The sequence below is a fragment of the Capsicum annuum genome, chromosome 5 (assembly GCF_002878395.1).
Source record: "Capsicum annuum cultivar UCD-10X-F1 chromosome 5, UCD10Xv1.1, whole genome shotgun sequence".
Taxonomy (NCBI): Eukaryota; Viridiplantae; Streptophyta; class Magnoliopsida; order Solanales; family Solanaceae; genus Capsicum; species Capsicum annuum.
Genome location: NC_061115.1, coordinates 39,090,887 through 39,117,671, shown reverse-complemented (window position 1 = coordinate 39,117,671; position 26,785 = coordinate 39,090,887). Strand labels below are relative to the sequence as shown.

Below are 26,785 nucleotides of genomic sequence, written 5' to 3'. Positions count from 1 at the left end.
CTTTACATGGTTGAAGGATATTTTAAGCCATTTTCCATTTATTTTTTAATGTGATATACACATGAAACCACATATAAACTAAATTAGTTTCCAGAAATATGCAATGTGGTTAAAAGTTCTACATGATTGAAAGACAGAAAACAACTAGCTAGAAAACATGTCAGACTTGCGATCTCCTTAAGAAGCAACAAAATTTAATGAAAAAAGTTTAAAAAACTGACTTCCATCATGGCTTCATAACATTGAAAAGCAGACCGTCCAGCAGAAGCTGCAGTTTCAGTTGGATATTCTACATGATCATATTATTGACGGTCCAAACTCCAGCATTACTAGAGTACCCAAAACAGGTCTTGTTCGCTTAGGCCCTCCCTTCCCCAGACAAAAATTTGAAAGAATGACGTGCAATTTTAATTTTGATTGAGAGATGATACTGAACACAGGCACTTTACAAAATGGTAACACTACTACTACCCCATGGTAAAACTGATAAGAGCCCATTTTTCTCACATGATTCTTAAGATTGTCTTTTCAACCCCAGAATCGAACTCTGGCAGTCCCAGTATTTCGTACATTACAAGACCAACCGGATTAAAGTAACTAATGTCAATTAACCGCGTCTACATAATGGCCAGTTTTCCGTCTATGCCGACTATAATCTGATACAAACCTAAAAGTAAGTCCACAACCCTCAACCTTGCACTTATATGGCCGCTCACCAGTATGTACGCGCAAATGTTCAGTTCTTGCCCAGGCCCACTTGAATGTCATGGTGCAGCCCTTCCATGGACATTTGAGGGGCCTATCATTTTCATGAACGCGTTGATGAACCTGGGCATATTTGTGGGAGGTAAATTTCTTCTCACACCCTTCAATGGGGCAGCGGTTATGTTTGTGCAGTTGCAGCTCTACCTTTGTCTGGAAACTCATCCAGCAGCCTTCCAAGTTACACCTATGAGCTCCCTTCCTCTGTTCTTTCTTATCCTTGGGGGAGATGGAACTATGTAAAGACCTCCTCACCTTATTTCCCATGGATTTCTTCTCAAGAAGTTCCTTAGTATCAACTCTGCTCCCAGGTACATTTTTCCTAGCCCGTGGCCTTAAACCTTCACATGGACTTTTAGCAAAGCCACCAACACTATGTCCATCATTCGTAAGGAGATCTAGCTCGCTCCTTTTGCCACCACTTTTTCCAGTCAGCCTTAATACTATGGCAGAGGTATCCTCATTTGACTCTTTCTTATCCTGCTCAGAGATGCCATTGCCACTCTGTGAGTGCTTAATCCTAGATGTCTTTGTTGTCATTTTGAGACTTCCTGCTGAAGCGGAAGCTTCTTCTATGGGTGTGACATGGTCAGAGACAGCTATGTCCTTAACTGAATTATCAATTTGGATTTCTTGCTCCACAGATTTGTGTGAAGTATCACTATCAGATGCCTCACTACCGGAGCCAAATTGTTCTGAAACTTGATCCTCAATCTTTGCATCACAACTTCTAGAAGGACCATCAGTGCAACATCCTGAGGAGTTGACAGGCACGAGAGATCTGGTCATAATAGCTTTATCATCCCCACTATGATAATCTCTTTCAAAATCTGCTTCCATCAGTTGAGCAGACTTACCTCTGATGACAGATTCTGTCATATCCCGATTCTCCTCCAGCTTTTCATTATATGCAGTGCTTTGAACCACATGCACATGTGTTATTTCAGTTTCTCCACTAGTCTCTGCAGCCGTGGTCTTATTCTCTGTATGGCAAGTACTTGAATTTGTAATACAAGTTTTATTCTCCAATGAAAACTTCTCAGTAGTACAAATTTCAGCCCGGGCTTCATCGAGTTCCACCACTAAAGAAGTGGTCACAAGTAAATCTGCTTCTTGTGGTGCAAGAAGATTCCCATTTTGATCTCTGTTTAGTAAAAGCATCTCATGTTCATGTCGCAATAGGGGTTTCTCATCAGAAGCAGCAACGAACCTTCCCGCTACAGAAGTTGTGCCTGCATTTTCATCCCTATGGAGGGTACTTCCCAATGTTTTTGCATCTGCAAGTAAAACTTCTTTTGAATCATTAAAAGGATCCACAAAACTACAAGCCTTACGCTTGTATTTCTTCCGGGAATACTGGATTCTTATATTCCTGTTTCTGGTGTTCTGCATGTCCACTGTGGATCCTGAATCAACTACCTTCTCTATTTGAACATTTGCAAATGGTGTACTTTCTGTTGAATTATTCAACTTTCTCTTTGAGCGTACTTTTCTGGACTGCCACTTGAGGGGACTCAAGGAATCTGAACTGCGAGTTGTATCAGAGAATAATCCACCCAAAATCAGTGCATGTTTTAATTTCTTAAGTGGATAATTCCTTTGCACCTTCACGCAGTGCCTTAAATTAATATTTAATTTCAGTGTCCAATCTTCTGCACATTTGCCTTCTTCTTCATCCCTCATTGCAAGATCAATCAACGAAAGATGTCCTTGCGAGGCATTAGCCAGTGGAATCTCATTATATTTGTATGTCGTGTCAATTTCCTCTGCAACAATAGCAGCATGTCCCCTTATTTTTTGGAAGTCTACATGAAATCAAAAGTTGCACCAGAAAATCAATACACCAGAACTAGCAAAACTGTAAACTTTAGTAGTTTCTTTATTATTACCATCATTAAGGCAATTCAATTAAGGTTGTACATGAGGAACCTCACCTGAATGGCAGATCACAAGAACATTTGCTCCACCTTTAGTACGCAGTAGTTCTTCAGTCTGAATTGCGTGCTCAAGGCAAAATATTTGAGGTCTTACAAGACCTCTAGAAACATCACATTCCTTCTCAAAGTCAACTTTTGAAGTCAGAACTGCATTATCTGTATGTGAAAGATGATGAGACTGTGATGTTTGACCCTCGTGCGGAGAAACTGCAGACTCGCTTGGCTGGGCATACAAAGACACTTCATCCTGGTTAAGGGAATGTACTCCATTTCTTCCAATTCTGTCAACTGCATGAAGAGGAAGTTCAGTATTCCGCAGGCGAGTTATTCTGATAAATTTGCAGTATCTCCCAGACATGAGAATAACAATTATTTGTCTGGACATATGCTCCCAAATAGGTAGGTAACTTACAATTAAGGAAATAAATTGTAGCAGGTAACAACTTGGATAAATGATACCAGGTGTCCAGATTGTTAAAGAAGATGGAGGTTGGGCATAACTGTAGGTTTTAATACAATTAAAAACTGAAAATCGAGATGAGTTAGAAGAGGAGAGACGCAGAGAAGTTTATTTTTCTTTTCTGGTAAAAGCTACATATTATTGATCATCAACTCCTCTTTAAATAGTGCTATTACAACCAAAAATAGATTAAACTTAAAATAAAAGAAAACCACAAAAATAATAACTAATCAGTTCCCTACCAAAAATAAAAATCCTAATTTGACTAGGAGTTGTATGTAAAAAAGTTGGACAAAAATAAAAAACAAATCACGTGCATTATTCCTTAAAGCAACTTTTAACAATAACTCAAACCCCGGAAGCTATTTCATAAGGTGAGTATTGCCAAGACCCTAAAGGACACAAAATTCCATGTTCTCATCCAATGTGGGGCACTTAAAACCTGGTCTATGTTGCTCGGACCATTCAAAATCCCTGTTGAACCTATGTCGATCCAACATGATTTGGTGTGGGTGTGGGAACCACACCGGACTTGGTCAACTTACCTTGGGTGCTTGACTACATCTATGACCAAGAAGTATAGATTGATTGGGTATTTGATTTGATCTTTGGTTTAAGTCATATATGTTAAGTATCCCACATTGAAAAAGGGATGGGTAATTGGTCTACTTTTATGGACTTGGGCAATCCTCCCCTCATGAGCTAGCTTTTGAGGTTGAGTTAGGCCCAAGATCCATTCTTTACATGGTATCAAAGCCAGGCCCATCCCAAATCTTTGTTCACCAATGTTGGGGCCCCATATTATATTGTCCACGCTCCAGTTAACGAGGCCTGGACGTGGGGGGAGTGTTGGATGGTAATTGGTCTCCTTATATGGACTTGGGCAATCCTCCCCTTTTGAGGTTGAGTTAGGCCGAAGATTCATTCTTTACAATATACATATAGTTATATAAAGTATGAAAATGATTTGCTACTCAACGAGATATCTTATGAACAAAATATTTAGTGAGTTTATAGAAAAACAAATTCTCATGCGACTTCCTTTTCATTTGGTGGGGCAGGCCAATGAGATCTCATGAGAGCTTTGAATCAGTAAGCTCATAATCTACTACTTTTAGTTTAATCAAAATATATACTCCCTCCGTTTCATATTAGTTGACATATATATTCTATAACTGAGTAGACAATATTCTATGAGGTTTTCCGCATTCTGTATAATGAGACAAGACGCAAATGAATCTTAATGCATATTTACTTGGCATTCTAATCAGGTGTATCTTATTACTCCAGGCGGAAATGAACATTATAAATCAACAGCCACAGGTCATAAACATACAAAAATGGGACTCATTACTACATTTTCAGAATTAAATCATTTAACAGATTAGATCATTGAACACGTGAATGAATGCTGCATAGTTGATATAATTTGTTCATCAGCACAGAAAGCAACTGGTAGTTAGCTAGCAGCCACTAACAGCAACGACAAACTGAAGCAATTCTTCCGTTTGTTCTCTTCCTTTTCTATCAGTGAAAATTCTCCTTTGTTTTAGTATTCAGTTGAAACACAAGCAACATTCAAAGGTGTCAAAAGGAGAATAATGATGGAAAGTGTACGGATACATCCTAAAGAGGAAGAAGAACCGAGTACTGCTGTGTTCTAAAAGATTGGATAATTTCTCACGTCTTGATCAGACACAAGAAGTTTCATAAATCAATTTGCTGAACCGTTTAAAAGTAATAAAATTAGCACATTTAGTAATAACAACAGAGGAAAATATCATCAACAAGAGAGATTGATCTAGTCATCAAGATAGCAGAACAGACAAACTCGACATGGGAGAATAGTTTATAAAGGGCCTCCTACCTCCATTATAGTCCTCAAGCATGCCCCTATGATCTGAATGGGAATCAGACTCCACATGTTTTAGTACTCCGGGTTCTTGTTTATTCTGAAAATCCTCAGGAAAAAGGTGTTTTGCAGACTTTTCCGATGGTTGCACCAAAGCCATAAATGGAAAACCAAGAATCCCGCAAGCAATACAGGGTAATGTCCCAGAATCGATTTCAAATTCACATGACACATCGTCATCCACATAGAAGTCACTGTAATTTTCCATGTATAAGCTCATCTGGTCTAATAGATCCTGACTATCGCTGTCAGACTGGCTGTTCCCTCTAGAAGCATCCGCACTAACATGCTTGTGCAGTCCCGATTCTTTACCTGAAGATGGCAGCATATCCACATCCCACAACATTGCATTGTCAGCAAAGCTTTTCTGAAGTAAAACTTTTACCAAGTTGCTCTCCTTTTCTATATCCTCAATGAAGGCCTTCTTTACCAGAAACTCCCTTTCTTCCTTCTGACGACCTCTCATACGAGAGCTTCGAACCCCGGGCAACAGAGATCTTGGCACACTGTCATCCAGAAACATAGAAATAAATAAACCAAAAAATATGTCTAAGTTTATTAAAAGTGAAAGGAAATGTGGCCATACACTACATGTAAGCCTATCCCCCCCTATGGTTTTTTTGATTCATTAAACCTGAATGAGGGGGGAAAAGCAACAAAATGGAGTAAAATACAGCTTGGATATTCCCATATCACACATTAACTATCCTCATTCAGTTTTTCAAGAGTCACCCATTCCACAGCCCAACTTTTCCATTTTTGCAGGAACGCTTTTTAAAGTAACAAAATAGTATACCTTAACCTCATTACCCACTTAACTTAAGACAGATGTCTATAATTTCACTTCTGACCTAAATACTGTGACGTAACATGGTAAAACAGATTTGTACAGCTGGACAAAACGTAGTTCATAAAATACGGATCAATAAAAGACAAATTAAGATGAAGCCAACAAGGTTCCAATCCAAGAATGCAAAAGAAACGCCTAATTCTCATCTCCTAGAGGGGATATATAATGGTGTGATCCACATATGCAACTGGAGCTGATAAGCAGACCTTGAAACAAAAGACATTGTCAGCAGATAAAGCAACTGCTGATGAGAGAGCATAGGTAGATAGTTCATGGCAGCTCGACGAACAGCAGCTTCTTTGGCTACTGCAAGCCACTGTGGAGTACCGAAGTTGGCAGCCTCGCCACAATTGAAGCCTGCATTTACAAGTGAATCTTTGAAAAACATGACAAAATTAAAACAAACTCACTGTGTTACCAACACATGTTTCACTCCATACCGCACCATGAACACAAGAATGTCGAAGGGGGCACCGTCAGACAAAAATTGGGCACTCAACCATAGTGAAGGATCCAGACTCATGCGCAACTGAAACAGAATTTCCTTTATACTAGACAAAAAAGTTCATTGAAAATCTCATCAAGTGTTCATCTTTCCATTATTAAAGCTCCCAAAACATCCATCCAAACATTCTATAAAAAAATGAATTGTCTAATTGTACCAAAATACAAGAAGAAGAAATCCAGTGTATTCCACAAGTGGGTTCAGGGGAGGGTAGGATGTACGCAGACCTAACCCCTTCCTTTGTGGGGGTAGGGAGGTTGTTTCCGATAGACCCTCCGCTTAAAAGAGGAGTATTCAAAGCATGGTTGCAAGAAAATATGATAGCAATAACAGATACAAAGTAAATGAAGCAACAGACACTAAAAGACAAATACATATTGGAGAATAAAAAACTACAACAACAACAACATACCCAATGTATTCCCACAAAGTGGGGTCTGGGGAGGGTAAAGTGTAGCAGTACATACCACTACCTCAGATGAAGTAGAGAGGTTGTTTCTGATAGACCCCCGTCTGCATACGTTGTACATATCATTCTTTTGACAATCTTGCAGGGTCTATCAAAGACACTTTTCAAGGAAATCATTCTCGTATCTCCTAATCATTTTAGCTAATTTGGCGTCCTTATCCATAGCTATCATGAATGTGCTATGGAACTCTTGAATATTAGGCTTCCATAAAATGCATCTAATCACAAGAAAGAACTTACATCGCACACAAGGGTGTGGCCTAATCGCCATGAGCTAAGAACCATGAGATCTCGAATTCAATTCCAAAAGCAGACAAAAAGACAAGGTGAATTCCTCTCATCTATCCAAACCTTTAGTGGATAAAGTTATCCGGTATATGTTGATTGGAGGTAGTGACTGCCCCGTGGAGCTAGTCGAGGCGCGTGAAAGCTAGCCTCACAAGTCACACCACGATTATTAAAAAAGGACCTTGCATTGCATTTCCCACTGCGATTCCCAATAGTGAATCTAATGAATCTTAAAAAACACTTGTTTTCCCCTCCGGACCCCTTCGGACTTTCTTCCGCACGCTTACATCATATGAGGTTGCAGCATCTTCCTAGAACCAATAGTGCTTATAATATCTATATTTGGTACACACCCCTTAATCATGTTAAAAAATGTCTAGAGAGAGAAGTTCCTACTTCTCTCTAGAATCTAGGAAGAGGGAGAGAACGTCTTTCAAAGAAGCCTTAGCATGGCCATCTCTAGACTTAGGGGGTAGATGCCAAAAGAAAGATCCATCCATAGAACCTAGTTTCTTATTGTCAGAAAACTCCATTTTGAAGAGAAAAAGTATTTTGAGATCTTGCTTGGTTGGTTTCTTCATTAAATGAGTTGATTCTCCGAAGGCAATTAGGAACGGCGCAGGGGGGTGGGGTGGATAAAGATAACCCAATTGAATGACAATCAATTTTTGTTTCGTTTGTGGAGGAAGAACAAGCCTTGAAGGTTCTCCATGAGGACAGAAGATGGTTTGACAACAACTTTATGCAGCTAGAGAGATGGTCGAAGCATGAAGGTTATGTTGATCACGCAACTCAGGTGATTCAGTGGTGGTTACTCTGGTGAGGCTCCCAGTACACTTGTGGTGTATTGATCTTTTCAAAAAGGTTGGGAATCTCTGTGGGGGTTTCATGAATGTGATATTCAGCTTGCACGACATGACTAGGGTGAGAATTTTAGTGAAAAAAGGGAAGATTCTTGTCTTGATTAAGGTGGATGGAGAAGTGGAGTATAGAGTTTGCTTTCTATGGAAATTCGTCCTATGAAGCTGAAAGTAGATAGGGAGGAATATGAAGTTTATGGTAGGAGAGGAGGCGGTCTTAGAGGAGACAAGAAGGAAAATAAATTGTGGCCAGAAGCACTAGAAAGAGCTTCCAATGTGGTAAAGAAGAAAGGGGGGACGGAACTTTTGAATTCTGGAAAAGGAGGCTAAATCCCAATTTGGGGAAAATTCCTTCCTATCCCTGGTTAAGTGGCACAAGTTGGAGAGAGAGATTAAATCGGCTCAATTTTTTTTTGAAAAAAAGAACAGAAATTTTTCTCCTGAACCGATTGGTTCTTTTTCTCAGAAACAACGAGGGTCTCATTTTCCCAATAACCAACTGCCAAAGATCAAAAGTCGAAGGTAGGAAGACATAGATTGAGGCTCGCATTTGAGACACGAGCCAAGCGACGCAAATGGATGCCCGACTTCTAACATGGGTTGTAGAAGTCTACAGGTTCCCAGGCCAGAGAAGCCTCCCGACAGCCGGCATCACTGTTCCGACAACTTAGAAATCAAAGTTTCGGGATAGAGTTTGTGGCATTTGGGTCGAAATAGTATTTTTGGGTCACCAACAACGTCGAGCGAAGCTGATCTGTCTGGGTAGAGGGTTGGAGGAAAATTAGGGGTGTTGTCGGCGTCGGAAAGTGACTATGCCATTGCTGGAACTTCCGTTTTGGTGGCTATTCGCCCGGATTTCAACATATCTGAATCTGAAAGGATTGGGAGGAGTTACAGTTATAGCAAATATGATTTAAATGTGGGCAAAAAGGTTGTTTTACATTTTCTTCAGGTGCCTGTTGGTTCTAAAGGTGATTGTAGTGATGTTAAGGAAGTAAATGCACTTCCTTTAGCGTGTGTTGAGGTAGGAAAAGGCATGTCTAGATGAGTGGATGGGAAACATCTCTGATTCAGGAAATTTTTGGGAGTGATTTTTGAAGGGAAGAAGGATAGGGTGCTATGTTTGCTTCGAGATATTGAAAAAGAAGCAAGAGGTGTTAGAGGAGAGGAAAATGAAGGTCCTAGGGAGAGTAGACAACAATATCCGAGTAAGGATAGTGAGGGAGAAAGAAAATTGATAGCTTATAAGAGGAGAGATAGAAGTAAGGAAATGGCAAGGGGCTCCAGGAAGTAGAGGGGTGGGGAAGAAGTTACATTTGTTATCCAAGGAAGTTAAAATTATTTCATGGAATGTGGGGGGTTTGAACGAACCTAATAAGGGGGGGCAAATGTGATATGTACCAAGAAACAAAAATGGAGACTTTGACGGAGAGTTTCAGGGTGGGGGATGGAAAGGGAGAGGGGAAGGGGGAGATGGGTGAAGCATCATTATATCCCCCGACTTTGGGAAGTGCAGGTGAAATACTTTTGCTTTGGATGTGTTAGAATATGAATAGCATATAAAATCCTACTTGGAAAAGGATTGTAATATAATGTCCTATTAGGAAAGGATTGGAATGTATTGTCTATAAATAGGGCCTCAATGTAATAATGTAGTTACAACAATTCAATAATATTTTTCTCTTATATTTCTCACATGGTATCAGAGCTTCCACGATCTTGGTAAAGAATCAAAGAGTTTCCGCTGCGGGCGGGCGGCTATAATCCATATATGCCGCCCTTCTGGCCAATGATTATGTTAGCAAAAGTTGGGTCACTGACTCACTGTGTATCTTTCTAGTGACTATTTTCTCATATCTTTGCATAACACCATGCATCTGTCCGGTGATTACTTTTTCATATCTATTTTTCTTAGCACTGTACTTCTTTTTGGTGACTATTTTCTCATATCTGATTTGCGTAGCACCGTGCATCTTTTCGGACTACTATCTCATATCAGAGTTGCATAGCACCATGCATCTTTCTGGTGACTCCTCAGATTTAATTTACATAGTTCCTTACGTCTTTCCGATGACTCAAGATCTTTTTCGGTAGGGTCGTGCCATCATTTCGACCCTGCCCATATAATTTCTCTTTTCCAGTAGGATCGTGCCGTCATTCCGACCCTACTCATATAATTTCTATTTCTCAATAGGGTCGTGCCATCATTCCGACCCTACACATATTTCTCTTTTTCAATAGGGTTGTGTCATCATTCCGACCCTACCCATATACTTTTTTCCCTCAGATTGTAGTCACTTTTCAGCCATCAAATCTAATAATCCGGCGTGTGAGCATGTTTCAGGAAATGACTTTCATGTTCAAGATCTACTCGTCTCTTGATTTCGAGATAACCCGTATATTTTATACTAGTTTTCGACAATTTTCCAGCGACACATCGACTTTACGACAATATTTACTACTTTTCGGATCATTTTTTCAGTTTGTTCCGTTTCAATTGAGGTCTCCCAGACGTCCAAAGCAGTCCTTATCAGTTTTCTTGCAGATATCTTCACCAAGTCCCTCACCGATTCTCATATTAGTTACATCCATAACAAGCTTGGTACATATGTCTTCTATGCACCAGCTTGAGAGGGAGTGTTATAATATGAGTAGGAATAGGAATAGCATATAAAATCCTACTTGGAAAAGGATTGTAATGTAGTTTCCTATTTAGGAAAAGGATTGGAATATATTGTCTATAAATAGGGCCTCAATGTAATAATGTAGTTACAACAATTCAATAATATTTTTCTCTTATATTTCTCACAGGATGATACGAAGGTGGAGTGTGTGGAGGTCAACAAGGGAGAGTTTATGTTAGGGGCTCAGTTTAGAAACATGGCCACGGAATGGAGTAGGGTTTTTGGGGCATCTATGGTCCGGTGGGGAAGGGATCAAAGGAGAGTTTCTGGGAAGAACTAGGAAATGATTTAGGGAGGTAGGATATTCCTTGGGTGCTAGGTGGAAATTTTGATACCATTAGATTCCCAGAGGAGAGAATGGGGGTAGGGTGGTCTCTAAGGCAATAGAGGAATCCTCGAAGTTTATTGATAACCATTCTCTGTTGATTTACCTTTGACAGTCTTATACTTGGTCTTCCAGATTCAGACTAGATAGATTCCTTGTGCCCACTTCTTGGGAGGAGTTGGCTCCCAATATGATTCAAATTTCTCTTCCAAGATTGGTTTCGGATCATTCTCCCATCTTGTTAGACTATAACAGAGAAAGACGAGTGCGGACTCCTTTCAAATTTAAGAACATGCGGTTAAGAGTGGATGATTTCAAGGATAGAGTGGTTGGATGGTGGAACAACTATGCGGTGAAGAGGAGGCCTTCGTTTAGGCTTGTCAATAAGTTGAGATTGCTCAAAAAAGACTTAAAGGAAGTGGAATAAAGAAGTGTTTGGTAAGGTAGAGATGAAGATGAGGGAGATTATGATTGAAGTGGGGGAGTAAGAGAGGATTGAAGCGGGAAGAGAGTTAGAATTGGGGGAGAAGGAAAGAAAAGTCAGGTTGAAAAGGGAGCTAGAGGAGATGGCTTTAGGTCAAGAAATTAGTTGGAAGCAAAAATCGAGGATGTTATGGTTGGAGGAAGGGGATTCCAATAAACAAAATTTCCACTAGGTAGAGGTTGCTAATAGGAGAAGGAATTTTATAGAATCGGTGGAGATTAATGGGGCGGTGCATGTGGGGGAGAAGGAAGTAGAAGGGGAAATTGTAGATTATTACAAATGCTTGTTTGAGGAAAAAATGGACTAGAGGCCAAAGTTGATTTTTCTTTTGGGGGGAGGGGAGAAGGGGGGGTTAGTTTTTAGTCATATTGGTGGGGAGGAGCGTGAGTGCTTAGAGAGGGCATTTGAGGAGGAAGAGAGTGGTAGAGCATTATGCGGGTGACAAAGCTCCGGGGCCTGATGGTTTCTCTTTGGCTTTCTTCCAGCATTGTTGGAATACAATCAAAGTTGATGTGATGGATACTATTGCTAAGTTTCCGGAGATGGGTGAATTTGAAAAGCGTGTGAACGCTTCGTTTGTTGTCACAATCCCTAAACGCGAAGGAGCTTCATGCATGAAGGATTTTAGACCTATTAGTCTAGTGGGAAGCATTTATAAATCATCTCTAAGGTATTTTCCACAAGACTTAAAAGGTGCTAGATGAGACAGTATCTGCTTTGCAAAATGCTTTTGTGGAAGTTAACAGATTTTGGGTGCAGTTTTAGTGGTAAATTCGAGGAGAAAGCAAGGAGTGTCAGGTGTTTTGTGTAAGCTTGATCTTGAGAAAACCTACGATCATGTGAGTATCATGACTTAGATAGGATTTGGGAAAAATGGATCAGATTCTGCATTTCCTTCATGAGATATTCAGTCGTAGTGAATGACAACCCATGCAGGTGTTTGGGGAGTTCTAGGGGTTTTTGAGACAAGAGTACCCTTTATCTCCAAATTTGTTCATCCTTGTCATGGAAGCTTTGAGTAGGATGATGGACAAAGCTACCATGGGAGGTTTTTTAAAAGGATTTAGTGTAGTGATTGGGGTTGTTGGGACAGTCTCAGCTTCCAACTTCTTGTTTGCAGATGATACTTTGGTTTGTTGTGATGTCGATATGAACCAGCTGGATCATTTAGGTCAAGTGCTTAGTTGGTTTCAGGTGGTGTCAGGCCTTAAAATTAATGTAAGTGTGAGATTTTTCACAGTCGGGGAGGTGGTTGACATCGGGATGCTCGCTTAGATGTTGAACAACAGGGTAGGGGCTCTTCCGACTTCCTATCTTGGACTACCATTGATGTTTCGGTGTGGAGTCCAGTTCTTCAGAGGGTTGAAAAGAGATTACCGGGGTGGCAAAAAAGATACTTGTCCAAAGGAGGAAAAAAGGTGTTTATTAAGAGCACTTTATTGAGTATACCCACTTATTTCATGTCTCCGTTCAAGCTCCAATTTCGGTCATAGGAAAATTAGAGAGGTTGCAGAAGAACTTTTTTGGGGATGTGGCAGATGGAGCAAAGAAATTTCACTTAGTGAATTGGAACATCTCCTAAAAAATAGGGAAGTTTAGGAATTAAAGATTGGTTGTTTTTTAACAAAGCTTTGATAAGCAAATGGCTTTGGCGTTTCAGAGTGGAGATACAAGCTTTTTGGAGAAGGGTGATAGTTGATAAATATGAGGTAATGGAAGAGGTATGGAAAATTCTAGAGATGTCACTATGCCCCGGGGGTGTGGGGTGTGGGGTGTGGGGTGTGGAGGAATATAATGAAAGGTGGGATGATTTTAATAGAAAAATCTCATTCAAGGCTCGAAATGGGAGAAGAGTTAATGTTTAGGGGCAGGGGGAGGGACTTTTGGGATTTGAGATTTAGAAGGCATTTCCCTGATTGAGAAGTGATCGAGCTCCAAAGTTTGATGGCTATCCTTCACAGGCAAGTCAATTAAGTGGATAAACCTGATGCTTCGTGGTGGGGTTTGAGGAACAGTGGGGTTTTCTCTGTTAAATCTTTTTATGAAGGAGGTTGTGTTTCCACTGATGCAATTTGGATAGCATTTGTCGAGAAAGGTGTGTTAATTCTCTTGGCTAACATCCAGAGGGGTAATTTTGATGGCGGAAAATCTTAGAAAGCATAAGGTTATTTATGTCTGTTGGTGCTTCATGCGTAAGGAGACAAGGAAAGAAGTGGATCATTTTCTCATACATTGTGAATTTACCATGAGATTATGGTGGGACATGCTTTGTTGGTTCGGAGTTTCTTGGGTTATGCCAAAATATGTGAAAGATTTAATATTTCATTGGAGCGGGAATAGGAGGAGAAAACGTAAGGCATGGAATTTGGTCCCCCTTGCGTTAATGTGGGTTATTTGGAATGAAAGAAATAGAAGGGCTTTTGAAGGGGTAGAGTCAAGTTTTTCTCAAGTAAGGAAGAGCCTCCGATCTCTTATTTTCTTTTGGTGCACCCATAAAATCCCTAGTTGTATAAAAGAATGGGTGGACTTTGTGGAGAATCGAATTTTGTAGACTCTTTACCTTTTAGTTTCTTCCTTTGTATATGGCCATCTCGACCTTGTTTATGAATGAAATACACTTACCTTATTAAAAAAACATGGTACACACTCTTTCTTTGCAAATATGTATAATCACTTTCTCAAGAAAGCTATCAATGTAGAATCCGCATACACCAAAACCTCATTCTCCCAATGGTAGTGACACCCTCTCTATCCTACCAAGCATACGTCTAGTTCCCTTGGCTCCATCCCCTAAAGATATCCATTAGCTTTTCCTAGCTTCTTAGTACTGACGATGGGATGTGAGGGACATAAATAAAATTCCTATGTTGTATGTGTGAACTTTATAAGAGTAACCTTAGCTTTTATTCGTTAGATTTCCCACTGTTGTCATCGTTCAATGAGAATAGATACAAAGCTCATGAGATTGATGTAAGAGTGGATAAATGGCAATATGTTTGCCAAGAAGTGTACGCTGCGATTATATTTCTTTTGAGACGGTAACAAATTTTATATAGTAAAATGGCACAAAGTTGTGTTGGCCATAGTTACACGAAAATATAGCAAAATATATATTTGAAATTGTTTTCTTACAAAGATCCGAGAGCATGTAAAAAGCTTTTAAATCTTCTGTGTATTCCCATTTACACCAAAAATAAAACCTTGTCTTCAACGGCTCTTGCCCCAACGGTTATCTGCCCAAAAGGAGATTTACTTCACATTCACTACTTTATGATTGATTCAATTATTGAAAATCTGCCACAGGGTTATGATAGCCTCCCAAACCAATTGACATGCAGGTGGTGGTCAATGACTTAGTTTTCCCGGGGCCTCTCTTACGAAAATAAACTACACATTTGTATATGTTGGAGTCCCATATCAGTGGGTTAAAGGTCCTTGGTCTCCTTATATGGTCTTGGGCAATCCTCCCCTCATGAGCTAACTTTTGAGGTTGAGTTAGGCCCAAGGTCCATTTCTTTATCATGGTATCAGAGTCGGGCCCACCCAGTTCATTGTTTCCAATGTTGGGACCCCCGTCTTATATTGTCCAGCCCTGGGCGTGCGAGGGTGTTAGAGTCCCACATCGGTGGGTTAAAGGGTCCTTGGTCTCCTTATATGGTCTTGGGCAATCCTCCCCTCATGAGCTAGCTTTTGAGGTTGAGTTAGGCCCAAGGTTCATTTCTTTATCAATACTATGTGAGAAATATTAGAGAAAAATATTATTGAATTGTTGTAACTACATTATTACATTGAGGCCCTATTTATAGACAATACATTCCAATTCTTTTCCAAGTAAGATTTTATATATTATTCCTATTCCTACTCATATTCCAACACTCTCCCTCAAGCTGGTGCATAGAAGAAATATGTACCAAGCTTGTTATGGATATAACTAATATGAGAATCGGTGAGGGACTTGGTGAAGATATCTGCAAGAAAACTAATAAAGACTGCTTTGGACGTCTGGGAGACCTCAATCGAAACGGAACAAACTAAAAAAATGATCCGAAAAGTAGTAAATATTGCCGAAAACTGGTATAAAATATACGGGTCATCTTGAAATCAAGAGACGAGTAGATCTTGAACATGAAAGTCACCGGAAACTTAGCCGAAATATGCTCACACGCCGGATTATTAGATTTGATGGCTGAAAAGTGACTACAGTCTGAGGAAAAAAAAAGTATATGGATAGGGTCGGAATGATGACACGACCCTACTAAAAAAGAGAAATATGTGTAGGGTCAGAATGATGGCACGACCCTATTGAGAAATAGAAATTATATGAGTACGGTTGGAATGACGTCACGATCCTACTTGAAAAAAGAAATTATATGGGCAGGGTCGGAATGATGGCACGACCCTACTGAAAAAAATCTGAGTCCCTGGAAAGACGTACAGAACTATGTAAATTAAATCTGAGGAGTCACTAGAAAGATGCATGGTGTTATGCAACTCAGATATGAGACAGTAGTCCGAAAAGATGCACGGTGCTATGCAAATCAGATATGAGAAAAGTCACCGAAAAAAAGTACGGTGTTAAGAAAAATAGATATGAAAAAGTAGTCACCGGACAGATGCATGGTGCTACGCAAATATATGAGAAAATAGTCACTAGAAAGATACACAGTAAGTCAGTGACCCAACTTTTGCTAACATAATCATTGGCCAGACGGGCGGCATATATGGATTATAGCTGCCCGCCGGCAGCGGAAACTCTTTGATTCTTTACCAAGATCGTGGAAGCTTTGATACCATGTGAGAAATATAAGAGAAAAATATTATTGAATTGTTGTAACTACATTATTACATTGAGGCCCTATTTATAGACAATACATTGTAATCCTTTTCCTAATAGGACACTACATTACAATCCTTTTCCAAGTAGGATTTTATATGTTATTTCTATTCCTACTCATATTCTAACAGTATATCTAAAAATACCCCTCATGGAATACACAGTGAAATCCCACAAGTTGGATCAGGGAGGGTAGGGTGTATGCAGACCTTACCCCTACCTTTTGGAGGTAGAGAGGTTGTTTCTACCGAGCCCTCACCCTCAGCTCGAATACAGCAAACTAAAGAAGTCATTCCTCCTCCCGTCTTCTCCAAATAGATTTCTTCGGTTGTACTCAAATGTTGTTTGTGATAGCTCCACCCTCAACAGTGGTTTGAACACCTTTTAATGGAGTGTTGATAGTTTAAGAGAGGCTAGAAGAATGCAATCTTTGATTTTGACCCTTTTTGACATTGTCCTTTCTTCTTCCTCATAAAACATACGTAAAACAGTAAAATCTTCACGGATTTTAATTTGCATGCGGAAGTCACTGTTATTTGATGTTAAGCATCTATGAAACCATAACTTTTTTAGCATTGGTCATTAATGAGAAAAGCTTAGTGTTTGTCCCCTTCCGTAGCCAACTAATTTGAGACTTCTGCTCTACTCTTGTCCAACCAATACCAATTCAAAATTGCTTTCTATTCCCCCACTTATTTTGTTTGCAGTTTGGGTTTTCAAGTAAACTTGCACTGTTGCGCACCTAAATTAATCCAATAAAGGGCGCACCTCTTCTTCGTCAAGATCCTAGTTATCTTCTTTAGAAATGTGTCTAGTTCATAGAAGAGAGTAGATTTTATTTGTCTTTATTACCAACTAACTCTCACTCAAAATCTTTAGATCATCTTTCCACAGTCTTAGCTTGTTCACGATCTAAAATTCGAATCACCTTCCGTGAATAGCTTATCTCATTGGGCCATCACCATCACCTTAAGACTTTCATACAAAATCACATGTTCGTAAGCCTAAGAAGATTCATGTCTTCAGATCAATTTATAGATAGAGAATGCTGCTAATGGTGACTTGGAGATCTCTGATGTGGAGGACAAGAATAAAATCATATATCAAAACAGACAAAGAAACATATATATTTTCTATATCCGGGTCAAAAGGGAAAAAAGAGAAAACTTAGTTAACTTTATTATGGAGAAAGATGACAATAAAATAAGGGAAAAGGCTTAAATATGCTATGAAACTATTAGAAATGGCTCATCTATGTCATCCGTTATAAGTTTTTGGCTCATCTATGCCACTATTGTTACAGAAAGGTTTATTCGTGTCATTATTTTGTATCGATGATTTTTGCAAAACAATATTTGCCACATGACCTCTTATTAGAGGTCTACATTATCAAATCAAAATCAACCAATAATACTTAAATAAAAAATTTAAAATCAGACCCATTAAAATAAAATTTGATCCGCACAGTTAAAATAAAAATTGGACTTAATAAAATAAAAATCAAACCTATTAATTGTGTCGGATTTTATTTTAATGGGTATGGTTTTTTATTTTGATTTAAGTAATATTGGTTGATTAACATTTGGTGACGTAGACTTTTAATTAAGAGGTGATGTGGCAAAAATAGTTTTGCCAAATCATCATTGCAAAATAATGGCACAAATGAATTTTTCTATAATGGCAGTGGCATAGATGAGCCAAACTATTAGACGCGATGGCATAGATGAACCAAACTTATAACAGATGGCATTGATGAGTCATTTTCAATAGTTCGATGGCCTTTTCCCATAAAATAAAAATAAAAAAACAGCTAACTTTGCATAAATTGTTGAAGTTTATCACAATAACATATTTGATTTGGAAGACCAGAAGCAATTACCATGGCTGAAACCTACATGGTAGGCCCGCGGGAAAGTGACAACAAATTCACCAGGATTTTGTACCAACCTTAGCAAATTAAAAAGAGCACATACATTAGAATGTCAGCAAAATTTCCAATAAGTTAGGAACGGCAAAGGAAACTTCCATTTTACTTCAGGATATAACCAAGACAAAAAAAAAACAATGTTAAAAATGGGATCAGACAAAAGGAAACCACCTGCAGCAGGGGATGCCTGATGCTACCAGAACTTCAGGTGATAAAAGAGTGGTCTTCTCGCCCAATAGCGCAAGAGCAGCTGGAGATTAAATATTATATTTATTGAAACTGAGAACTAGAATTTTTCAGAGCAGAAACTCCAAATATCTCCAATTTTAAGTCAATAAGCGAGTTGCCAGATGACATAAACCAAAGATATATATTGATAAGTGACACAAATTCAGCAGGCCTATGAAAATTGTTTACCTCAACATAAATTTGAATAAGACTTGACAAGGTCAAGTTACCAGAAGTTTACGTACAAACACACACAAGAGACTGAACATCTGTAGCAATTTCAGAATCAGTAATACAGGAAACATGATCACTTCTGAAGGCACTTCTAAAATAGATCTAATTAAACAGACAAGTACGAAACCTTCTTTTCTTTTTGTTTTTGGACAACTCTGAAACTTTCATCACCGCATTGATAAAGGGATTCTTTTTTGAAAAAAAAAAATAAGGGGAGAATACATCCAATCCAAACAAAGAACTGCTGACATCTTAAGAAGAGGGATAATATAGAACATACAAGGTCATTATTGTTAGAATATGAGTAGGAATAGGAATAGCATATAAAATCCTACTTGGAAAAGGATTGTAATGTAAAGTTCAATTAGGAAAAGGGTTGGAATATATTGTCTATAAATAGGGTCTCAATGTAATAATGTAGTTACAACAATTCAATAATATTTTTCTCTTATATTTCTCACATTGTATCAAAGCATCCACAATCTTGGTAAAGAATCAAAGAGTTTCCGTTGCCGGCGTCGCTTGGTAAAGAATTAAAGAGTTTCCGCTGCCGGCGGGTGACTATAATCAATATATGCCGCCCGTCTGATTAATGATTATGTTAGCAAAATTTGGGTCACTAACTCACTGTGTATCTTTCTAGTGACTATTTTCTCATATCTTTGCGTAACACCATGCATCTGTCTGGTGACTACTTTTTCATATCTATTTTTCTTAGCACCGTACTTTTTTTCGGTGACTATTTTCTCATATCTGATTTGTGTAGCACCATGCATCTTTCCGGACTACTGTCTCATATCTGAGTTGCATAGCACCATGCATCTTTCTGGTGACTCCTCAAATTTAATTTACATAGTTCCGTACGTCTTTCTGGTGACTCCTCAGATCTTTTTCAGTAGGATCGTGCCATCATTCCGTTCCTGCCCATATAATTTCTCTTTTCCAGTAGGATCTCGCCGTCATTCCGACCCTACTCATATAATTTCTATTTCTCAATAGGGTCGTGCCATCATTCTGACCCTACACATATTTCTCTTTTTCAGTAGGATCGTGTCATCATTCCGACCCTACCCATATACTTTTTTTTCCTCAGATTGTAGTTACTTTTCAGCCATCAAATCTAATAATCCGGCGTGTGAGCGTGTTTCGGCTAAGTTTCCGATGACTTTCATGTTCAAGATCTACTCGTCTCTTAATTTCGAGATGACCCGTATATTTTATACGGGTTTTCGACAATTTTCCAGCGACACATCGACTTTACGGCATTATTTACTACTTTTCAGATCATTTTTTCAATTTGTTCCGTTTCAATTAAGGTCTCCCAGATGTCCAAAGCAGTCCTTATCAGTTTTCTTGAAGATATCTTCACCTAGTCCCTCACCGATTCTCATATTAGTTACATCCATAACAAGCTTGGCACATATGTCTTCTATGCACCAGCTTGAGGGTGAGTGTTAGAATATGAGTAGGAATAGGAATAGCATACAAAATCCTACTTGGAAAAGGATTGTAATGTAATGTCCTATTAGGAAAAGGATTGGAATGTATTGTCTATAAATAGGACCTCAATGTAATAACGTAGTTACAACAATTCAATAATATTTTTCTCTTATATTTTTTCACAATTATTAACACTTTTGATTCTTCAATTGGCACCCTAAAGATGTTTGGTAGACACATTAAAGTTCAACCCATTCACTTAAGACAGCTTCCAAAACCACATTTAGAAGCAAATCAGACTTCTTTCGACAGACCACACAAGAAATTCATACCCTTCATTAGAATATTTACTTTCTAACATATGAAAGTTGATAGTTAGACCGCAAATGCATGTTAAACTTCCTACCATGGCTCATATCTCATTACTTCCAGCATACCTCCCCTAATAAGATACAAACTGAACATGACTGCCAAAAAGCTATATAAGATGCTTAAACAATAAGTCCATGATGTAATTGTATACCATTCAAGGCAATACGCCTTTTGCTTCTCTGTGGTTAAATGGTGACTCCAATTTCCAAAACATGAGAGATACTTTTCTTGATTGAATAGTAAATTCCACCTCCTACCCAGAGCCCAATAGTAACTTCATATTTAGCTCCCTTGTTAACCCAAACAACAAATCTCATGGTTGGAGCTACAGTATCTTACCACAAAGTCTTCCTGCCTAATCGCTAAGATGAAAATATGCAGAGACAACAAGCTAAAGGAAATTCTTTTGTGGCATTTGGCCTCCAAGATGGAAGAACCAGTAAAAGGAAATATCAAAGAAAAGAAAACCAAGAAGCAAAACTCCATTTTTTATGTATTTACAAAAGAGTGGAAGATCAATAATACCATTATCAAAAAAAAAAAAAAAAAGTGGAAGATTGAGCACTGTGACAGCAGCCAAAACAAAAGGCATATGGCAAGAATCTCTTGATGCGGCTAAAAGGGAAACCTACAATTGGATTCTTCAGGTGTCCGTTATTTTCTTGCCTCGGCCCAAACAAAATGTCGTGTTGTCAGCTTCCTATTTCAGGCCATACTAAGTCATTATTCATTTTACTAAAATAAAATACCTTATCACATATTACATAGGATTTTAGAGCAGCTTACAATTCTGCATCTATAATTTTTTAATTGTCATCAACTAACCTCAGTCCCAAACTAGTGGGAGACATCTTCTATATGAATCCTCTGTATCCATTCCACCAAACATTCAATATTTTGAATATTTATCATAACTTGACCATTTTTTACACTGAAGACTAAACCACCTCAATCTCCTCCGCGTTTTTTACAATGAGAAACAAACATTATATTGATGCAGTAAATGAACTTCACATATAAAAGGTACAGTACACTATGCATAAGCACAAAATGTCAAATAAAAAATCATCATTCTTTACAAAGATCATTTTGTCGTTTATACCGACTGAATTATCCTACTTGCACCCAAAATATAAGAAATAGGAAGTCCCACTAAGTTTACAACAGTATTTCAACTCTTTAAAAGCTCGTCTTTTTTCATATGGTCCACATGAGCACTAAATCCACTTCTACATTCCTCTTCTCTGCTCTTCCTTTGAACCCAATAGAATGTCACTGGCAGAGTCATGCATCAACCATTTGACTCCAATATTCTACAATATACACCGTAGCCTACATGTGAATGTCACCTTTACCACCTATATTACTAATATTGCTTTCGGAAAAGTCTCAGCAAGTGCTAATTGGTTCCTTGATAATTAGTTGGCCAGTCTTTTCTTTGGATAGGTTAACTTGTTAGATTTTTCTCGGAAATCAAAGATTTTCTGCTGTTAGTTTAAGTTGTTCACTTTAGGGCAGCACAACATTAAAAAGGAATTATCGAAAATCCATAAAAGAAAGAATGCCCACAAGTCAGGTATATAGATAAGTTGTTCAGCCATGTGGCTTTGGCTTCTCCAGTTGGATGTTTCAAAAGCTTCATGTCCCAAACTTACTTTAATCTAAGTTGCATGGACTCGGGTGCGGGTATCCGAGACGGGTGCGGATCCGAGAGTCGGATTCATGAAAATTTAAATTTTAAGATTCGGGGTGTGAATCCGAGTATAGATACAGATACGGAGATTCGGCTAAAAAAAATTAAACATTATAAATATAGAGTTACTTTTTAATATTATAGATATAAAGATATTCTAACTCCGTAAAAATATCCTTTACTTCCCCCACTTTTAAGATAGCTTTTTTTAGTTACTTTTTCAATTAGGAGTAGTATATACTTGTATTTTTGGGAAACCAAAAGGTGACATATATATAAAAATTCTAAGTTAATATATTATTTTTAAGTCTGGTCCATAAAAATAGTAAACATCGTATAACAATTCTAAACTAGAGCTAAATTACTACTTTTTATATTTAAAAAAAAATATAATTATTAAAAAGTAAAGACTCACTGACTAGATCTGACTAGATCCAACCATGTCTTTCTCTTTCTTCCCAACAAAAGATTCAATTTCCAACGACAACAATTACAGTCGCCAGGTTTCTTCCTTCCGACGATGACAGAGTCGCCGGATTTCTCCCTTCCGACAGTGTCAACAATCGCCGTCTTTTTCTCTTCCGACGACGACAACAGTCGCCGGTTTTCTCCTTTCCTCCGACGACAGCAATTAGGGTAGCCGGATTTCTCCCTTCCGTCGACAATAACAATTATAGTTGTCGGTTTTCTCCCTTCTTCCGATGACAACAATTATAGTCGCCGGTCCTTCTCCCTTCCGACGACGACAGCAAACTTTGTTCTTGATGTTGGGTCAACGTCCCCGGATTCATTTGACCGAATCAGAGACGCACCTCGCGCCTGCGCCCGTACCAGCGTTGCATCGGGACGGGTTTGGAAGCAAAACCAATGAGTACGCGCAACATACTTTAATTAAAAAATTAATAAGTATTTCAAGTAGCAATCAAAATAGCTTTAAACTAAATACTAGTGTCAGTTGATTAGTGGGATCATATCCTAAATTAAGGTTTCTAGTGTCACAGTTTAGGAGGAAAAGAGAAAAACAAAATAGACATGTCATGCTACGAAAGAAAAGAATGGAAACAACTAAACAAGGTTTTCTCCAATTTCACTATATAAGGGACGATATGGTAGTGAAAAACAACTCGTACACCTAAATTTGACAAGATACTCAACAATACAGGATGGGGTTAAGTTGCTGCTGACTTGAATTTTCTCAGTCAATGCACCTTGAACTTGAAGGGACGGATTCTTGAAGATGGGAAAGACACTCCACTGGACGTCAAACATCATTTTAAACCAAACAAAAAAATTCTAATGGGAAGAAATATGCCGATCGTAATTCTGAACACCTTCCTATTATTTGTTATTTCTCGACATAAACAGGATATCACTACTTCTGTAGATAACTGAATGAGGTTCAGAAGCTAGACGTAAAGTTATTTCTAAATGACATTATCAATCATTTTTTGAGAAAAAAATCATCCAGAAAGAGGAGCAATGCAGCAGAGTTTTCATGGCTTAAAAATATCCCATTCTGACAGCAATGGACTGTTATACAGTGACTATCAACCATACATTTCAAGATTTCTTTTAATTGGCAATCACAATAGAGTAATGACCAGGGACAAAAATTAGGTAAAAGAAAAGTATCTGCATAACCTGATGACTACCAACTATGAAATAACTGCCAAGGAGCACTAATTCTCTCCATCTTTTGTAATATGATAAGAAATGAGAGTTAGAACATTTCAAGAAGCTAAAGATAATGTCAAGGGAGAAAATAAAATATGCCTTTCATTCTTTTTTCTTTGGTAAATTCCATCACATTGCTGTTAAAAAAAATGTATTCATACCTAATCGATCAGTTGTTTCTCCATAAGCATGACAACGAATGACTTCTTCAAAGCCAAATGCACAATCTCCAGGCACAGCATACCAAGTCTTAGGGGATCCTGTATGAAGAAAATTCAGACTGTGAAGCTCATGATCCTCAACATGCCAAGCAAACCAGCTAAACAACATCCCTATATAGACCATGGGAGAAGTAACACCAGGGATATCATCTGGCATGAATCGAGTCAGTGAACCAGGCGAGCGTGCAATTACTTGCAAATTCCAAGGACTGTTTGCAAGCTTCCAACCAGCACTACCTTCCATTTCACCAGCATTACCACAACCTTTTGGCCTAAAAGTGGATGAGTTTGTGTATTTGTTTGATATAGGGGTTAACAAAGAAGAGGATGGTGTCTCTACACTATGACACAAACCTTTGTCCACACTACTACCCAAAGTACCTATTTCATCATTGTTAAAACGAGAAAATCCTCCACTATTTCTATCAAGAATTTTCCTCTTGCATGCCGCCCTTTTCCTCCTGCGACAATTATTAAAGAGTCCCTCAGGCTCCCCAAATGCAGAACCGGGCACATCATTTGCATATTCCACGTAGATAGGCTCCTCAAAAGCCAACTTCCAAAACATTGCCTCCACAACAAACGGAGAAATCTCCTTAACCATCCCCAATTGATTCCTGGCAAAGTTCTTGGACTTGGTTTCGAACTGCTCTAATGTATAAACTTGTCCACTTTGCCACACTTGCTTTTGAGCTCCCAATGGCAGACCACCAACTGCCCCTTTCAACTTCCTCTTTTCACTATGTCCCAATTCCTGATGTCTCGTCGTAAAAACTGCCCTAGAGTGGCCACTCTCAACATTTTGCTTATCCTCACCACTTTTTATAGACGAAGGATCAAAATTGCCGTCCAAACCAAAGTCGGGGCACTTGGATAGAGACATGTTCAAGTTATGCAGGACATACTTCTTTGAAGGTTTGGGCAATGGTGGAACCACCTTACATATACCAAAAGCACTAGCTTCCTTCTCAATTTTGGATATATAGGCAATCGGGTCAGCAAATTCAGTATCAGTAGGCCGAAATTCAGGTGCCACGGGCAACCCTTTAAGCCATTCAGGTATATCCACACACTTCATCACAATTCAACAGAGCACCATAACTCAACCAGAATATTGAAATAATTAACCACCCCAATAAGGCTAAAAGAGTGACATCAAACCCTAAATTGAAAATTCCGAAAAGGATCTTGAAATGTAGCTACATTGAGAGTTTCTGTTTCTCCGAGAAAAATATATATGTAAACAGTAGAACCTGAAACTTGAATTCTGCAATGGAGGTTGGCATCAAAAATGAGTCAAAATTTCCCCCAAAAATTGTCCTGTCTGTCTAGTCGTCCAGTCTTCGTTATAAGGCACAGACTTGACGGTGCGTAATATAGCATTTTTAACAATCATTTTCTCAACCTACGCCAGGTCGAATACGGCGCACAGTCAGCCGTGCATGATTCATGAAATTTTTTTTTGGGAGAAATGATGTACTGTGTTAGTTTCTAAAGTGGACATTTCTACTTTATTTTTTATTATTTGAATTTTTTAATTCATTAAAATATAAAATTTTAAATTCTTTAATCATTGATCATGCTTACGTGATAACAAAATAATAGAGTTGAATATGTTGCGTGACTACATGCGTTCAGAACGAGTGAAACATCAAATTTATATTCCCTCCGTCTTATTTTAATCGTCTCAAATTTCCTAATTTGTTGTCTCATTTTACTTATTATTTTTCATTAATCAAGACAATTATCTTTAGTATTAATTATTTTTTCTCTAAATTAAAATATAAACATCATTTAATAGGGGTATTATGGTAAAATAGTCATGTTATTAATTATTTTTATGTAATTTCAAATTAGAATGAGTAAATGAGATGGGGGAATCTTAAAATAATATTAAAATTATAAATAATAATAATGATAATCTTTTAAAAGAATTAAAAATCACACCTCCTACAACACCCCCACCCCAAAACCCACCCACCAACGACTTAAATCATTTTATTTTCAATAATTCAAATGCACACACTAAATTCAAAAAAAAGAAAAATATTTTGTTCTTCTTTTATTAGAGGAAGTCATTAATGGTGAAGGTGATTGAGTTAGTAATTTGAAGGTTTAATAGAGGTTGTTGTGTTGGTGTTGAAGGAAGAAGAAGTTCGGAGAGGAAGAGGAGAGGGTGAGGGGCGGCATTAGTTCACCATCCGACAGTAGTCGGCGATGTTGATGTGGAACTGGAAAGATGAAATTGAAAGTGGGTTTGTGTTTTTTGGTATTGTTAGTCAGGTCTAATATCACTTGTAACTTTGATAAATGACCAAGTTCATAAGGGATTGGGCCAGTTAAGTTGTTTTCGAAGAGCCTTAGCTCATAGAACTTTTTAACATTTTTGAAGAGTTGAAGGAATGAAACTATTATGACAGAGAAAAAGTTTGAGTAATTTTGAAAAGTTTTCAATTTCTATTGAAATTGTTCCAATGAAGTTGTTGAACGAAAGATCCAGCTCCAAGACATTCTATGCCTCCTAACCATGTGGGAATCTTCAGATTTCTGATCAAATTGTTATTGTTGTTCTAATTATTGTGTGGAAGAGTAAAGAAAAGAAAAATGATGTCAGGGAGGCAGAGAT

At 38.3% G+C, this 26,785-nt stretch overlaps 1 protein-coding gene across 2 annotated transcripts; it reads right to left on the bottom strand.

The window, feature by feature from the left end:
• Positions 1–207: 207 nt before the first annotated feature.
• Positions 208–25,639, bottom strand: LOC107870887 (probable lysine-specific demethylase ELF6). Of its 2 annotated transcripts, XM_016717578.2 has the most exons (7): positions 24,100–25,638; positions 18,469–18,547; positions 18,250–18,317; positions 6,128–6,278; positions 5,027–5,577; positions 2,697–2,987; positions 208–2,567 (listed from the first exon to the last, which is right to left on the bottom strand). In XM_016717578.2, the coding sequence occupies exons 1-7, from the start codon at positions 25,235–25,237 to the stop codon at positions 604–606; spliced, it is 4,242 nt and encodes a 1,413-aa protein (XP_016573064.2). In that variant the 5' UTR covers positions 25,238–25,638; the 3' UTR covers positions 208–603. The 2 variants fall into 2 exon arrangements, with proteins under 2 accessions (XP_016573064.2, XP_047268931.1); XM_047412975.1 differs by lacking the exons at positions 18,250–18,317; positions 18,469–18,547 and having other exon boundaries at positions 24,100–25,639.
• Positions 25,640–26,785: the final 1,146 nt, after the last annotated feature.

Bases quoted from the DNA above. Each gene is read 5' to 3' on its own strand.
- LOC107870887 (XM_016717578.2), bottom strand. From the start codon at position 25,237: ATGAAGTGTGTGGATATACCTGAATGGCTTAAAGGGTTGCCCGTGGCA. The intron at 18,318-18,468 runs GTGGTTTCCTTT...TAATTTGCTAAG, and splicing joins TCAGGCATCCCCTGCTGCAG to GTTGGTACAAAATCCTGGTG. The intron at 2,988-5,026 runs GTAGGAGGCCCT...CTCTTCATGCAG, and splicing joins GCTTGAGGACTATAATGGAG to TTGACAGAATTGGAAGAAAT.